We start from the raw sequence: 16,962 nt of genomic DNA on the forward strand, positions 1-16,962 counted from the left end.
GTGCAAGAGATCAAACACACACACACACACACACACACACACACACAGCACAAAGGTGGGAGGTAAGGAGCATTGGGAGACGACCAGGAATCCAGTGGTACCACGTGGGCACACATTCTGGGGCTGGCACTGAGAGCCCATAGCCTGGCGAGTCCAGGACAGCAAGATCAAAGATACCCCCACTCCCAACCCCTCAGAATGAAATCTCAGCCCCAACCCCCAGTCAGGAATCTAGGCAGTCAGAGCTGTGGAATGTGTTGGAGAGCTTACCCCCTTTCCCTAGCTTCAGGGCAGTACCTCCCCTCACTAAATCGATAAATCAAATCCAGACGCGAACCCAGTCTGCCTGATGCCCTAGGAAATGCCCCCTCTTCACACACCAGCTGATCCCAGAAATGGCTCTGGCCCAGCAGGGCTGGCCAGCTTGCTCCCTCCCTTCAGAAGCCATTACTGGCCCACCAGGAGTCTGAACACAGACAGCACAGCCTCTGGGGACGGAGAGGCTCCCCAGGAAGAAGCTGCAAGGAAGAGGAGGGTGAATTGGCTGACCCTTTGCAGTCCTTTTACCATGTAAGACAGTTCTCCCCACCCCTGGTGCATCCCTGTCTCTTAATTGTAAATAAATCAACCGAACACCATTGTCTACGGTTTTTTTGGTTTTGTTCTGTTTTGTTAAAAAAAAAAAAAAAAAAAAAAAAAAAAAAAATAGACAAGACATCATGGCCAACTGGTAGGTTCCTAAGTCTCTTTCCATCCAGTCAAGCCAGAAAATGCCCAGTGGGTAGGGAAATATCGGGGAGGAAGGTCCAGGGAAGGAGGTGTGGGGAGGGAGGCAGAGCCACAGACAGTGAGCCACTGAAGGATGGAGTCATCCTGGTGACTTCCTGGCTGTGACCACAAATGGGGGAGGAAGCAGGACCCCAGGTAAGGCCCTCACCTCCCAGCATGTGGTTTCCTTTCTCCATCAGGCACATGCAGTCCAGATGTGCATTCTTTCCTCCTCCCCTGACTGCTCAGAGATGGGCCCCACCTCCCCAGCCCTCTGTCCTGCAGGCCTTCCGCTGACCTCTTCCCTCCCCCAAAGCAGGGTCTCAGTTGCCAAGCAACAAAGCTAAGGTGGGCTTGTCCCTGCAGGTCCTTCCCCCTGGAGGGACCTGGGGGGGAGTAAAGGGGAGCCTGGCAGGCTTTAGCTTTGGAATTGGGTCTCAGTCGGTCTCCTAACCACTGAGTCATCTGCTACCCCACACTTTCCCTATGGCCTCCACCCTCTGACTAGTTTGACGGGAGGGACAACGGTCAAGGTACATGTCTATTTTCCTCCCCTCATTATGGAACTGGGACTTTTCTTCTCCTACTGACTTGTGCTCACCTTACAGGAGGGTGGCCTCACATGTCTAAATCAGAGGGAGTCAAAATAAGAGCCCGCAGGGCTGAACACTACAGCTGACATGTAGTATGTGGTCAAGAAGTGTTTATAGATGGCGGAAGGGCTGAATGAATCCAGGATCAATTTGGAAACATACCAGGGCTCTCTCAGGCTATCTAAGCCCAAAGGACACCCCTAGGCTTCGGCTCACCCCAAGGGCACACCCATGCTCATAAGCACACACGCACACACACAAACACACCCCAAGGGAAACTTCTGGGCCAGAAGCAGGGCCAGGACTCAGACCCAGGCTCCAGGTCAGCTCTGCAGCCTCCAGGGGAGGGGGCAGCAGGGAGCAGGGAGCCTCCCGCCTGCTGACAGGGCTCACTCGCGGAAGCTGTCAGCCAACTGATGGCAGTCCAGCTCCCCCTTCGGCTCCAGGCCCCCCGGAAGCTTCACTCCCGTCTTCCGGTCCACACACCAGCACTTGCCGCGCTGCCCATCCAGGGCCGGGTGGCACTGCCAAGACAAGGGTGTGAGAGGTCAGATCTCAGGCAGCTGGCCCCGGTCCCAGCCCAGCCCCCAAGTCAGACAGTGGCTCCAAGATGGACTCCTGAGGGCACAGGCTCTCTTGAACATGGGTCCCCTGAGCTCACTGGAGTAAAGTTGGCCGAGAAGGAAAGGTCCAGACAGTTTTGGTGCAGAAGGTCCCGAAGCCAGGGTCGTGAGGCAGTTCTGTAGCCTCTACCTGGAGGGGAGACTGGATCCGTGGAGCTGAAAGGTGCAGCTGGATTTGAAAGGCTAGGGTTCAGGTTGGAGAAGTCTTTAATTTGGGCTCTGATTGTGTTTTAGTTTGGGCTCTGATTGTGTTGGGACTCTAAGAATAGGATTACGGTTAAGACTGTGATTATCCACATTGAAGTTAGCGTAGGATCAGCATGAGAGTTGCAGTTGAACTGGGAATTATGACTCAAACTTGAGTGGGGTGAGGCGTAGAGCCCAGGTCAGAAACGGAATTGGGATAGAGACAGAGGTCAAGGTCAGAACAATGAAAGCAGTTGGGCTAAAGGTTGGGTCGGGATTAGACGGGGGAGGAGGAAAAGTAGGGGGTAAAGGTGTATTTCAGAGTCAGGGTTAGAGTTGGAGTGAAGGTTGTCTCAAGGGTCAGAATTGGCCTGAAGATAAAGGGTCAAGTGTCAGAATTTTCAGTGGGATAAAAACCGGGGGGAAGGAAACACATAAACGTGTATAACACAAAGAGTGAACCCTAACGTAAACTATGGACTTTAGTTAATAACTAATGATCAATCTTAGTTCCTCAGTTGTAAAAAATGTACCACACTCATGTTAATAGGAGAGGCTGGGGGTGGGTAAGTAGATGGGAACTCCGTACTTCCTGCTCGGTTTTTCTGTAAACTTAAAACTGCTCTAAAAAATAAAGTCTATTGATTTTTTTAACGGGGGGGGGGGAGTTTTAAAAAATTGGAACAAGGGGGAATTCCCTGGCGGTCCAGTGATTAGGACTCTGCTTTCACTGCCAGAGGGCCCAGGTTGGGGAACTGAGATCCCACAAGCCACACGGCGTGGTCAAAAAAAAGGAAAAAGAAAAATTGGGACAAGGATAAAATTGGTATTGGGATAAAGGCTGGAGGGAGGTTTGGCGTTGGTTTGGCAGGGAGACCTTTGTGGTCCTCCTCCATTGCACACCTCTTCATAACCTCCTCATGCCATCCTGGGGTGTGCGGACTCGGGGGCAGCCTTTCTCCTCCTAGCTAGGCCCCTTCTGGCTGAGTGGTGGTCCACCTTGTCGATTCGTCTGTAGAGCACGGAGTGGGAGGACGTGTGTGCCTACACCCACAAGGGCTGGAGGAGATCCAGGCCACACCCAGCACGAGGCACGCCACCCAGTGTCCTGCCCAGATATGCCACCCTTCCGAGTGAGCCCGACTGAGACAGGCCAGAGATGGGGCTGGAGCAGGCCAACCTCGTTGACCATCCCAGCGTCCTGGGGGCTTGTCAGAAGAGCCCATGTTCCAAGGGCATAAGGAGGTACAGAGGTTTCTGCATTCCTGTCTTGTCTCCTGCCTTGTCCTTCCTCTGCTGCACCCAAAGTTCCCGTCTCCAGCCGTCAGGTCTGGCTTCACCTCCAGCCTGGCTGAACCCCAGGTGGTTTGGCGGCTCAGCCTGGGGGAAGGGGCAGGCTGAGTTTCCTCCTCAACTCTTCAAGACCTAACCCCTCCATTCCCAGATGAAACCGCAGCCATGAGGAGTTCCCTGGCAGTCCGGTGGCTAGGACTTCACGCTTTCACTGCGAGGGCCTGGGCTCGATCCCTGGCCAGGGAACTAAGATCCCACAGGCCACACGTGGAAACCTCAGACATCCAGGGACAAAGGAGAACTCACAGGAATGGAGGAAGGAGAGTGAGAGAGGGTTGGAGGCAGAGGTTGGCAGGAGTGCCAGGTCTGCATCACAGATGGTGACTACAGAGGTCATAGAAATAAGCCTGGACGGGGAGGCAGGGTAACTGGTCTACCTTTAACTCGCTCCATGACTCTGGGCCGGCCTCTACCCCTCCCTGGGCCTCAGTCTCCTCATCTGCAAAATGAGCTGAGGTCCTGAGGCTGGGGGAGGGTTTGGGGAGGGTCCAAGGGGTTAGGTTTAGGTTGAGGAGCTCCCCCCTTCCTGAGACCTCCATCCTGGACGTCCTGGAGCTGAGGCCGGGCCAAGTCGGCCGAGATGGAGACCCACCTGCTTGGGGTGGAAGTTGCCGTTGCGGTCGCAGTTGGGAATGGGGATGATGTAGAGGTCCTCGTGGGTGCGGCTCTGCGAGGCGGCCAGCCGCTCCAGGGCCCGGTGCAGCTCACTCTGGCAGGAGCCCTGGGGCTGGAGGAGGGGGAGGATGAAACTGCTCAGCAGAAGGGAGAGAGGCAGGAGGACCGGGGCTGGGGGTCAAATCAGGACTGCGGGCTCTGAAAGGAGGGTTAAGGCCTGGAAGCTGAGCAGGGCCCAACGAGGTAAAAGGAGCTCGGGCTCAGGGGACACTGGCGGGCAGAACAGAGGGACATTGAAGAGAGGGCCTTGAGCCAAAGGGCTTCTAAAAAGGAGGGCTATGATGTGAAGGGACCTTGTGGGGAAAGGAAATCTATGGTGAAGGACAGGAAGGGGATGATTTCTAAACAGGAGTGACGGATGAAATCATATAATTAACAACTTGTAAGACCCAGGCATAGATCCATCAGAAACACCCGTCAGAAAGGACATTAGCCAGACCCTGGAGCAGGGTCCCAAGGCTCCCTGCTACGGCCAGCATGAACCCTTTAGCTCCTGAGAAGCTCTGGGGTGGGGACTCCCTGGGAAGGGCCAGAAACATAAGGAGGCTTGGGGCCACTGCTGTTCACCAACCAGTACGGAAGCGTCTCAGTGTTTAACGATAACTTCAGCTATCCCAGTGTCTAGAACTGGTGGGCAGGAAAGGAATTTCAAGAAGAGGAGTGAGGACTTCCTGGGTCCTGATGACACATACTAGGTACATCTCGCACACAGCAGACATCTAAAGGATGTTTGCTGAATGGACATTGTCCAGATCTGGTGATGGTGGTGGTGTGTGTGCCTACGCACGTGAGCATTTGGTCAGAGATCCTCACCACAGGCCGGGCTTCCTCCCGAGGGACCCCGATGACCTTCATCTTGCCCCCACTGGTGCTCCGGTCTCGAATTTTGGCGAAGTGCTTCTGCAGGCACCTGCGGTCATGGGCGCTGCAGGGGCTGAAGCTGTTATTGGGGTGATCACCCTCGTCCTTGTCTGCAATCAGGCCAACATGGGGAAAGGTCAGCGATGGGAAAGGACAAGGCAGCACAGCAACCCAGCCTCCCACCTGCTTTCTCCTTCTTAGGGATTCTCCAGCCTGGCGCTGGGGAAGAGCAGGGGCTCTGGGGGGCGCGAAGAAATGAAAGCAGCACCCCGGTTTCTTCCCCACTCCCCAGGATCTCCTCAGGAGAATATTCCTCTTGAAGTCCTTGATTTGTCCCTCACTCCACCCAGTCCAGCCCTCAGATGAGTCACCAGCTGCAGCTGCCCAGACAGCAGGAGGGTCCCCTGGGCCCTGCAGGGAGGTCTCAGGCAGGCAGGGGGCCCCACACCGAATCTCATCCCCCTTGCATTCAGTTCTTCCTACCATCCCCCTCCCGGTCTGCTCTTTCTTCCTCTCTCCTTTCCTACTCTTTTCAGCATCTCGCTGAGCCAGCCAGGGGATCCCCAGGGCTGTCGGCTCTGCTGACCCTCTTCCAAATGGCCAGAATCAAAGTTTCCATGAGTGATGAGAAATCTGGCCCAAAAACTCTCTCCATTGGCTGCACAGGAGAAGTGGGAGTGGGTGTGTATGCCTGCATGTGAGAGTGTGTGTGTGTGTGTGTGCGTGTGTCTGAGACGCTGTGTGGCTCCAGGACCAAGAGAACACCCTCACACATCCCTTCAGCCCCCACCCCCACCCCAAAGTCTCCCGTCCTTACATTTCAGACCCCATCCAAAGTGCACATCTGTTGCCCAGAGCCAGGGCACCGGGGACGCGGAGATGGGGGTGGTGAGGCTGAACCACCGCGCTTTCCCTGGGCTCTCCTAAAGGCTCTATCCGAACTCCAGAAAGACCCCATCCAGAAGTCCCAGAATTGTAACCGCTGCTCCTCCATCCAGGCGGCCAAAACCAGAACACAGGGCTGAGCTGGACAAAGAGATCGCAAGATCCCTCTGCAGATCAGAGCCACCTCTGAAATGCTCGGGTTTGGCAACTTGCTGCCGGCCTGAGTGCAGAGCCCCTGCCAGCATTCCAGATGTTGGCAGCAGGACAGAAGGTTACATCTGGTTTGCATCAGGGTTTTTTTTCCTGAGGAGTTAGCAGGTTCCTCCATGATGGCAGCGGTCCCAGAGCTGCCTCTGGGTTAAATGGTATTTTTCTGCCGAGCCAAAGTTAGTTGGGGGGTTAGTTCTCTTTTTATTCTCCTAGTTCTGGGGGTCCAGGGGGAAGCACGTGGATAAAGGGAAACCAGGCCAGGAGGAATCTAGACCCCCAGAAAGTCTTTGTCAAGATTCCACACCAAAGGTTATGTCTAAAATTCAGTCACCGAGGATGGGAAGAGGTTTTGTCACTGATGCAGGGCTGGCTTAGAGAAAAGCAACGGAGGGAAGGAATAAATGAAGCAGAGAGATATAATCCCTCCTTCTGCCCATTTAACATCCCAAGAAGGACAGTCTGGAGGGGACTTCTGTCCCAAAAGATCAAGTTCCCAGAGGTCAACCAAGGAGAAGCCACGACAGCAAGATTTCCCAGCTGGTGTGGGCAGCAAAAGAAGGGGCAGATCAATTTCAGAAGACCAGGATTGTGCAAAGGGGGCCATAGGAAGATAGACCCCAAGCCCCCAGGCAGGAACCAGAGAGAAGACCTGAGATCCAAGCTCTTCCCTGAAGACCTTCCCAAGGAAGCTTCTGGCTAAGAAGGCCCAGGCTGGCCAGTGACCACCCCCCGCCATCACTGCGTCCGCCTTGCCCAAAGCCACAAGACTAGTGGATGGGGTCACAGCACTGCAGGTGTGTAGGCTGGAGCTGGGGATTGGAGAGAAAGCAAATAGAAGACCTAAAAGAATTAAGAGATTTGTCTTGGAACCACAGAAGCGGAGCGAGCTTAGAACAAAGGGGCCACCATTCTACCTGGAAAGGCTCTAAGGATCCCAGGGGCTCATTTGACACAACCCACGACACTACCTTGAGGGCCCCCTTCAACCGGAAAGGTTTTGTTGTTCTTCCTTCGAGTTTGCATTCCTTTCATGACCATAAAGGAAAGCACGGCTGTGCACAGTGACACTTGTCCCTCTTGGTAAGTGGCCAGATGTTCTTAGGTTCCCTAGGAAGAGTTTTCTAATGCACGGGGCTGCCTCAGGAGATAGAGTTCTGCCCTGGAGGTGTGGCACGTCAGGGTGGCAGAGGTCTCAAGGATCCGGAGAGATATGCCGTAGAAATTCGACTACTTTCCAACATGGTGTTTCTATGAGTCAAGTTCACAAAAACACTCGGGGGAGGGATTTTTTTTTTTTTACATCTTTATTCGAGTATAATTGCTTTACAATGGTGTGTTAGTTTCTGCTCTATAACAAAGTGAATCAGCTATACGTATACATATATCCCCATATCTCCTCCCTCTTGCCTCTCCCTCTCACCCTCCCTATCCCACCCCTCTAGGTGGACACAAAGCACCGAGCTGATCTCCCTGTGCTACATGGGGGATTATTAAAGGATATTTGGAATGATCATCCCTTAATTTAGGACGTGCCATGAAGGAAGACAACTGGGTCCACTCGCTGAACCCCGGGGACGCGCAGGGCATAGGGCGAGCTTGGAAACATAGCTCACGTTCTTGTATCAGCAGGGCTCCCGTCACATGGGGCATAGCAGCAGGCAGCCTGCCCGGCCTCCCCCACCTTGGTTTCCCCACCACCCAGCACACTTAGCTGCGGCTTGTGTCTCAGCTTAGAGTAGAACACGGCCGGCAGGGAGAGTGGCTCCGTACTGCCTCTCTCAGGGGCAGGGGTACGCGGACCATGTCCCTATCTGCCAACTCAGACACAGACAGGCTGGGACTCAAGGATCACAAACATACACAAACAATCACGTGTCCAGACACACACTGGTCCACGCGTGCACACCCACATGCACCCAGGCGCCCTGACCCTGCCCTGGCCACAGCACAGTGACTGCACCCCGGCTGTTGACTTTCCACTTAATCTGTAACTTCTTTTTGCCCAGTCTTGTTTAACTGGCAGACTGAGACCCCACCCCAGGATCCACCCTAGGCACTAGGCTTGGGAGGGTGAGGGTCATAGCCCTGAGTCTCTAAAAAGAACGTTCAGCTCCCCATCTCTAAAACTGGCGAAATTCTTGCTACTTCCCTGCTCATGCAGGGGGTCCATCCTTCTCGTGCTGCGCACCCAGGTGGCACCCTCTGGAAAAATCGCAATCCTGGTGGGTTCCCCTCTGCGCGGGAGCCGAGTCAAACCTGCCCGCCCCCCACCAAAGGTCGGACCTCCCGACATCTGAAAGGCTTGTTTGGGAGGCGGGGCTTCCAAGGTAGGCCAGGTCACCTCCTCTTGCCCCGCTGGAGCTAGGCCAATGACATCCAGCCACAGGGGAGACCTTGGTCTTTGCTCCAGCCACAGAGGAAGGGCAGGGACCCAGAGAAAGAAGAGGTTTCACAGCTTTGCCACCAATGGCTGCAAAGTTCATGGTCAAAGCTAGAAGATTTCCTCTTCCTTGCTGCCTGATTTCATCCTCATGATTTCCCTTCAACTCCAGCCCCCACTCCCCTCAAGACGCCCAGGGTGAGGCTGTGAGGTAGGTGGGCCCAGCCAACCAGACACGATCTGGAGGGTCACCCACCCGCCCTACAACAAAGGCCTTTTCCTCCTTCCCCTGCACTCTGGCTGGAGAAGCCAAGACCACCCATGCTGGGCACCAGGCTTTCCTTTGAGGTCTGGCTCAAGGGGTGTCCCCCTCACCCTTGTGCCATGCTGCTGGCCTCAGACTAAGGAGTCAGAGAAGGACAGCTGGCCCTTCCACCCTACCCGCTCCACTCCTCTGCATGTCCCCCCAGCTTTGCTCACTTGCCCTACTGTCCCCCAAAGCCCCAGCATCAGAGAAGTTAAGCTTCAACTTCAATCCATTCGGCTTCCTCTTCATCACCACCCTCATCACTGCTCCAGTATTGAACTCTTCCTCCATGCCAGATGCCCCAGCCCTGCAAGATAGGTCCCACTGTCCCCCCTTTTTCTAGATGAGGAAAAGAAGCAGTCTGGCTAGAGGAAAGGAGAAGAACTTATCTCTGCAGCTCCTATGTCTTTAAATGGAAAGACTCCTGATACCCAAGGCACCAATAATTCTGGCTTTGCCAAAACTAAAGAAAAAATGTTAAGCAGCCATGCTCCCCCTTCCCCCCTCCCCCAAGGCACAGAATTTCTGGGAAGGCCCTGTTCCCATGACATGACTGGATTCCCAGTACTGAAGTAGGGGGGACAATATTTGCTGTGTTGACTAAAAATTAACCCAGCCTGCATGTTCCCTAACCCTGTCCCAGAGGGACCCAGAGCACAGTTTAGGATCTCCCCAGTCCAAACGCTAATCTTCCCACTGTCCACTCCCCCAGATTCCACAAGTCGAGGGTCAGTACACTGAATCAGGATTGTGGACTTCTGACACACGAGTCCCACCCCGCCCCCACCTCTGGCGGCCTGAGCTGTGTTAATCCACAACCTTTTCTGGCTTGGAAAGCTGGGACAGGGGGTCACGGCAGAGGGCATGGGGGAGGGGGTTAGCTGGGAGAGGGATGGGGGAGACCTGCCCCAGGAGCAAAGAGTGGGCCTCTGGACCATAGCAGGCCGAGGGAGGGGGCACGCTGAGTGACTGCTCTCCCCAGTCTCCTGCTGAAGCCCAGCCCCAAGAGGAAAAGGCAGGAAGAAGAGCGTGATTGACCTCTCTGCCCAACTATTCCCCAGGCAAGAAGGCCCTTGGGCTTCCCTGGTGGCGCAGTGGTTGAGAGTCCGCCTGCCGATGCAGGGGACACGGGTTCGTGCCCCGGTCCGGGAGGATCCCACATGCCGCAGAGCGGCTGGGCCTGTGAGCCATGGCCGCTGAGCCTGCGCGTCCGGAGCCTGTGCTCCGCAATGGGAGAGGCCACAACAGTGAGAGGCCCGCGTACCGCAAAAAAAAAAAAAAGAAGGCCCAAGCTTTGGGACGCAGGAGGGACAGTAGCCTATCGACAGTGGAAGGCCCAGGAGGACAGCAGGGAGAGGGGCCGAGCCCTGGACGCCTGGTCTCACCAGACACCCTGCAGGGCTACTGCACAACTCTAGGAGGCGCCTTTCATGCAGTGCAGTGTGGCCCGGGCCGTGGCAGGGGTACTTCTGAGAAGACTGGGAGGTAAGAGGGCATGGACACAGCTTGCTGAGTAGGTACCTAGTTTCCCCAGGGCCCCCCAGACCTCCCCTTCCCCTCTCCCGATATCTGCCTGCACTGCAAGGGTGGAGACCAAGGCAAGGAGACCTTGGGCCCTGTAATCCAAAAGGGGCCTAAAGCTGCCTTTCGAGGCTGGTGTACACGATGTTCACAGGACACTCACAAACTGTTCACACCATGCCTCCCCAGCTCCTAGGGGAACAGTTTCTTCCACTTCAGGACGGGGTGTTCCTACCCAGCCAGGGAAGACGGGGTTCCCAAGACCCACTGAGGGCTCTTCTGTCCCACGTTCAAGTTGGTGAGAGAGGAGGAGCTCACCAGCCATCCTAATCTGGTGCCAGATACCCGCTGGCCGGTGGAGGGTGGAGGTACGAAGCAAACGGAACCCGTTATACCCGGGGAGCCCAAGGGCTCAGCCCTCACTCCCAGTCTGGTCCTGTACCAGTACCCCTCCTCTCCCACTAGCACTGGCATCTCTGCCCCAGGATCAGTGACTTACACCCCCCAGAAACCCCCCACCCCCGCTTCCCAGATGTGCTGGGTGTCAGGCTGGCATTTCTCCTAGAATGTTTTCTGCTGACCTATCTCTCGCTGCCCAGGGCCAGGAAGGGCAGAGAGGCCCGAGGCCCAGACCCCTGGGGTCCACCTCCTTCCTGTTTTCCCTGCATCCTGCTCTCCTCTGGCTAACAAGCTGCAGAGGATTGAGGAAGTGGAGCGGTCTGGGACCCAGGGCAGGAAGCTTGGGGCCGGAGTCCCAGCATCCGGACTGCAACAATGGAAGCTTCAAGCACCAGGAAAAGAGACAGAAACAGACAGAGGCCCAGGGAGAGCAAAACAGAGTCGGAGAGGGAACAAGAAACAGAGGCAGAGGTAGAGAAAGGCAGACAGAGAGATTCTGAAAGCAACAGAGAAAGACAGGAACAAAGACAGAAAGAGAAACGGTGACAGAGTCAAGAGAATGAGCAACGGAAAGAGACTGAGATGAAAGTGAGCAAAGCAGGGCAACAAAAACAGGAAAAGGAATAGAATAAAGAGAAAGAAACATAACGGGCAGGAGATATTGAGGAAAGGAGAATCTGAGAATGTTGTTAGTGAAACTAGAGGTTGAGAGACGCAGCAGGAAAGAACAAAAGAATAAGAGAAAGAAGGAGAGAGACAGAAAGACTATAAGGGAGAAACTGAAAGTCTCACTGAGAAATAGAAACAGAGAAAGTGTAAGAATGAGTTTAGGGCCAAAGACCTTCTAAACCTCTGTCTCCCTTTCTCTCTCTCTCTCCCCACCGCCCATCCCTCCGCTCTCTACTGCCTGTCCCGTTAGGTTTCTGCAGCTCTGGGCTGGGAGCCAAGACTTGCTTCTCTTCCGCCACCTCAAATGGCACCTGCCAGGAGAAAGGAGCAGGGTGCCTGTGTACCAGGGCAGGAGGAGGTGCCCAGGCCTGGCAGAGAGACCCCTGTCTTCCCAATACCTCTCAAAAAGCTAGGTGAGCCGGCCTGGGGCTTTGAGGAAGGGCCACTCTGATGCCCCTCACCACCAAAGCCACTCTAATTTACATGTCCCACTCCACCCCACCTCAATGTCAAAAGCCCGAGCCCTGGCTTCGCAGACCCCTGGGGCCTCCACTCGTGTCCAGGGTGAGGGGAGGTCCCTGGATCAGGAACAGAACGCCTCCACTGCCACCAACCCCATCCTCCAGGTATATGGCCCTAGACTGCTCACTTGCAGGCTGTGGGCTGGGCCAGGTCACTTCATTTTCCACTCTTGCCCCAGCAGCCAGGACTACCACTGAGACCTCTCTTCCCAAATAGACACCCCTGAGATGGAGGGATGGGACAGAGTCCTCTTTGATGGTGGCAACAGGCTGCTAGGGACTTGACAGCAGTTTCCTTGGCTGACCCTGTCCCGTGCCAGTCAGGCCCTGCCACATACCTGCCTTCTGCTCAGCTCACAGGGGATTTTCAAGAGCCTTTCAGGCCAACCCGAATGGGGAAGGGGCTTCTGGGAGGGGAGGACCCCAGGGAGGGCGTGCAAGGGCTGGGGCACCTTACCAGAGGGCTGCAGGCTTTCCTGGATAGCCTCGATCTCTGCCAGTTCCATACACACGCCTTGCCCGTGCACCAGCGTGTGCAGGGGCTTCTCCACGCCCCGGGGCGGGTAGCAGCGCAGGCCGGAGCCGCAGCGGGGGGTGTACACCCCGCAGGGCATCCCCTTGCCCAGGGCGCAAGTGGCGCAACAGCCGCAGCCCGGCTCTCGCACCAGCTCCTCGCAGCCCACGGGGGGGCGGCAGCGCGCCAGCTTCTCCTCGGAGCAGGGCGGGCAGTGGATGGCTTCGTCGCCCAGGCTCGGCCCGGGCCCGGCGGCCAGCAGCAGCGCGGCCACGAGGCACAGGGGCAGCATGACCGGGCGAGGACGGGGCACGGGCGGACAGCGGGGGACACAGAGGCAGCTCCCGGCGCGCCTGGAGGACCCGACCCGGAGGGCGCGGGGACACGGGGCGGCTCCGCTGGCGGACAAGGACGAAGCCGAGGAAGTTAGCAAGCGGGCCGGAGGAGAGCGAGCCTGGCGCTGCGCCGCATCCTCGGCCCGGCCCAGGCGGCTGGCTGTAGGGGGGCAGGGGTCTGAGCTGCTGCCCGGGACCGGCTCCCCCGGACTTTATACCGGCCCCTGGCCACACCCCCAGCGCCTTCCCGGGGGGGGGGGGAAGGGGGGAGGGGGCAGGGGGGAGGGGAGGGGGGCCCAGGGAGAGGGAGAAGGAGAGGCGGCGGTTAGGGGGAGGGGGCGCTGTCCTAAGTCGTCGCTGCTGCCGCCGCCGCCGCCGCTACTACATCTGAAAGTCCTTTTCTGCCGCAGGAGAAGGCGGCGCAGTTTGGAAGCCACGGCAGGCGCCGAGAGCGCTTCTGAACCGGAGCCCGGGAGGGCAGCGAAGGGCGAGCGAAAGCGAAGGGGCGGCTCCGTGGCCCCCTCCCCCGACCTGGGAGGATTCTCCCCGGACCCCACTGAGATGGCCCCGCAGTCCCCCCGCACTGAGAGCGCGGCGACCTCCTAGCCCGGACTCCCAGCTCCGGGGATTCAGTCTCCCTGGCCAGAGTCCTTCCCACCCCACTCCAGTGCTTCCAGTCTCAGCCGCTGGAGACCAAGTCTGGTGAGGAGGGGAAAGGGGGCCCAGAAGGGCCTAATGGCCCTAAGAGGTTGATAGGCTCTCTCCCCACTTGCCCCTTCCAACCTGCCCCTGCCCCCAATCTCCCCAGGGTTCATTTGGGCCCCTGTCCCCTCTGCCTTACACAGAATGGCATCAACAGAACTCGCACCGGGAGAGGGAGGTGCCAAGACGCTTGCGCCTTCCTGGATGTTTGCTTTACTGCCCAGACCCACTCCCAGAGGGATATCAGCTGAGGAGATTGCCACTCTCAAGTGCACATTGCGCATTGCACAACTCCAGGGGGCACCATTTCTCCGGTAGTCATCGTAGACTTGTATAGCTGTTGTGACTGCTTTCCAGCAGATGGCACTCAAGCGTTTTGAGAAAGGGGTGCCTTTTTCTAATGCACCCAGCAGAGCTATCTGGGCTAGTGTCAGGGGTGGCTAGGCCCTCTGTGAGATCCTGTTGGTGCCTGTATCCCCTACCCTTTGCCTCAGTCTTGCTGGGATTAGGAGGGGTTCTAGAGTAGCATGTGGAGAAGGGACTCCTCTCCTAGGTGGTCTCCCAGGTCCCCCCGGGGTTTACCCATCCTCCCCCACAAAACTTTCTGCTATCCTGGAGCTGATTTCAGGGTAACGGCGCCCGTCCAGGCATACCTGGTGACCTGCTGTGGATTTGTTTGGCTTGGCCTAGAGAGCTGCAGGGCAGCCAAGCTGAAGTGCAGATCAGAGACCCTCTTCCTGCTTCCTCTCCCAGCGCAGGGGTTTTTTCAATCTCCCAGGGATTGGGCCTTCTCCTACTTTCTGCAAGTACAGACTGTCCAGGTGAGAGGAGGAAGAGGAGCTAGAAGCTGGACCTGCAGGGGCAGAACGAAAAGTTGCAAACTGACGGCACCTACTGGCAACCATAAAGACTGCAGGAGGGCTGGGGAGTTATGGCCGAGGACAAGATTCTGGGATTCTCTCCGCGCCGTCTCATGGGCTACTGGGGTCTCTTCTGCCCCATCTGCCTTGGAGAAGGGTAAAGAGAACCAGGATCCTCAAGTCTCTGGGGGAACCCTGGCCTGTCCCTGATTCAGAAAACTGCCCCCAGGCCCCTCCCCGTCCTTCACCATCAATGGACCCAGTTCTGCTACAAAATTATTGTGTGAACTTGGACACCACCCCTTGGAGCTCGAATGTCCCTAACTGCAATGGAGGTAAGTCATCTCCACCTAGCCTAGCTTTTGAAGCTCTTGTGAGAATAAAATGGGACCAGGAAGAATAGTTCTGATCCCAATGCCAGACTTGTCTTCTAGAGACCGCAGACCTGGGAGGCATAAAGGTACTGGGACATGGAGGAAGGAGGGCAGAACTGGCGATGAAGCATGAATGCAGGTGAGTGTAGGAAATCTGGACAGGTTTCCAGGTGAGACGGATGCCCACACTCCTACCCCAGCAGCCCCCCAATCCATCCTCGGGCTCACCCCCATCACCATCTAGGATAATTCCTGGGAGGCAGGAAAATGAACACGAGGAGGCCCCCCCACCATTCATGCAACCCACCTTTACTGAGCGCCTGTTGTGTGCAGGCTTTGTGCTACATCCAGGGGATCCAGACACAGCTGAGACCACTGTCCGCCCTCAGGGAGCTTACTGCCTAGTGAGGGGAGACAGACATGTGAATAAAATAAGTGCAGGTGCCCTGGGGGTCTTTATAGGGGGCAGAGGGCCAGAGGCACAAATGGTCAGTTCGACCTCCAGGGCGTGGAAAGACTTCATGGAGGAGGTGACCCTTGAGCCAATGGTCTTCCATGCTAGAGGAACAAACACAGGTAGCATCAGGCTAACCTGGATTCTATCCCAGTTTTGCCACCAAGGTCACCGGGGAACCTGAAACAAGTTACTCTCTGAGCTTCACTGAGCTTCACTTTTGTTTTCTTTTTTTTTTTTTAACATCTTTATTGGAGTATAATTGCTCTACAATGGTGTGTTAGTTTCTGCTTTATAACAAAGTGAATCAGCTATACATATACATATATCCCCATATCTCCTCCCTGTGGCATCTCCCTCCCACCCTCCCTATCCCACCTCTCTAGGTGGTCACAAAGCACAGAGTTGATCTCCCCGTGCTACACGGCTGCTTCCCACTAGCTATCTATCTTACGTTTGGTAGTATATGTAAGTCCATGTCACTGTCTCACTTCGTCCCAGCTTACCCTTCCCCCTCCCTGTGTCCTCAAGTCCATTCTCTACGTCTGCGTCTTTATTCCTGTCCTTACCTGGAAAATGGTAAGAAAGAAAAACGGGTGGGGAGGGAAGAGAGAGAAAGAAAGAGTGACCCGTGCAGTACCCAGCAAACAGTAGACACCAAATGTTTGCTCCCTCCTGTCCCTCCCTGGTGGAAACTAACTTCTCCACGTGGCTGGAGATCCCTCGGTGGCAGGATCTGTGTGTCCCCCACCAGACCAGAAGTTCCCGGTGGACTGGGTTTAGTATCTCCTCCTCCTCTGGCCTGCTGGTGTCTGCGAGAGGCTGTATATAAAGGGCATGGGATTTGGAGTCCCTGGACCTGGGTTCGAGTAGCAGCACAGCCACTTAAGAGCTTTGTTCACCAGAAACTAACATAACCTTGTAAATTAACTATACTTCCATTTTTTAAAAAAAGAGTTTTGTGACTTTGGACACACACTTAATGTCTTGAAGGGTCATTTTCATCCTCTGTTAAAGGAGAGAGAGAGAGAGAGAATAATTGGGCTTGCCCCACAGGATGATTGCAAGAAAAAGTGAGATAATGGAAGAGAAAGGGCTTTGGAACCCGAGGAATGAGAAGCAGATGCTGCGTATTGGTTTTCTCCACCTGACTGCTGTCTATTTGACGACAGGGAGCCCCCCAGAGGCAGAAACCTGGTTCTCCTTCTCTGTGGTCTTCCCCAGCCCAGGGCTCTACGGGTAAAAGAAACTCTTCCTTCCCCTCAGCATCCCTGTCTGTCCCTCACCTCCTGGACACCCAGGGGGGCCAGGAAGATGCTCCTAATGGAGGGGTGAAAAGCCTCGCTCCCTTCAGCCTCTTCCACCCCACACCCTCACTAGCTCCCTTGTTAGGTCAGTATCAAATGTCTACTGGGCTCCAGCTGGGCTTCTTAGATAATCAATAAGAAAAAGAGCTCTATTCCCAAGGGAAAGACACAGTCCTGTCCTCAGGGAAACCCCCGATCTGATGGGCTTGCCCCAGGGAGCATCTCATAGGATGGAGTAGGCAAAGTGTACATAATGATGAAGATTAACATTTAATGAGCGTGGACCTCACACTGGACATGTTCTGAGTGCTTCACTATGTCCCCTTCACAACAACCTCATGAAGTAGTTAGTCACTCTCATTATCCCCTTTTTAAGATAGGGAAGGTGAGGCACAGAGAGGTATGTAACTTACTCAAGGTCACACAGCAAGTAAGTGGAAGATCAGGGATGTGAACCCAGGCAGC

At 55.7% G+C, this 16,962-nt stretch overlaps 1 protein-coding gene across 1 annotated transcript; it reads right to left on the bottom strand.

The window, feature by feature from the left end:
• Positions 1–677: 677 nt before the first annotated feature.
• IGFBP4 (insulin like growth factor binding protein 4) lies at positions 678–12,982 on the bottom strand. The gene is made up of 4 exons (XM_082679579.1): positions 12,409–12,982; positions 5,012–5,169; positions 4,116–4,250; positions 678–1,885 (listed from the first exon to the last, which is right to left on the bottom strand). Exons 1-4 carry the CDS (start codon positions 12,755–12,757, stop codon positions 1,751–1,753), a joined length of 777 nt encoding a protein of 258 aa, XP_082535705.1. The 5' UTR covers positions 12,758–12,982; the 3' UTR covers positions 678–1,750.
• Positions 12,983–16,962: the final 3,980 nt, after the last annotated feature.

Source organism: Grampus griseus (genome assembly GCF_964374135.1).
Source record: "Grampus griseus genome assembly, chromosome: 20".
In the NCBI taxonomy this organism is placed as follows: domain Eukaryota; kingdom Metazoa; phylum Chordata; class Mammalia; order Artiodactyla; family Delphinidae; genus Grampus; species Grampus griseus.

Coding starts and splice junctions, on each gene's coding strand:
- IGFBP4 (XM_082679579.1), bottom strand. CDS start 12,757: ATGCTGCCCCTGTGCCTCGTGGCCGCGCTGCTGCTGGCCGCCGGGCCC. Junction 5,170..12,408: donor GGAAAGCCTGCAGCCCTCTG/GTAAGGTGCCCC, acceptor GCCTGATTGCAG/ACAAGGACGAGGGTGATCAC. Junction 4,251..5,011: donor GGGAGGAAGCCCGGCCTGTG/GTGAGGATCTCT, acceptor CCCCTCCTCCAG/CCCCAGGGCTCCTGCCAGAG.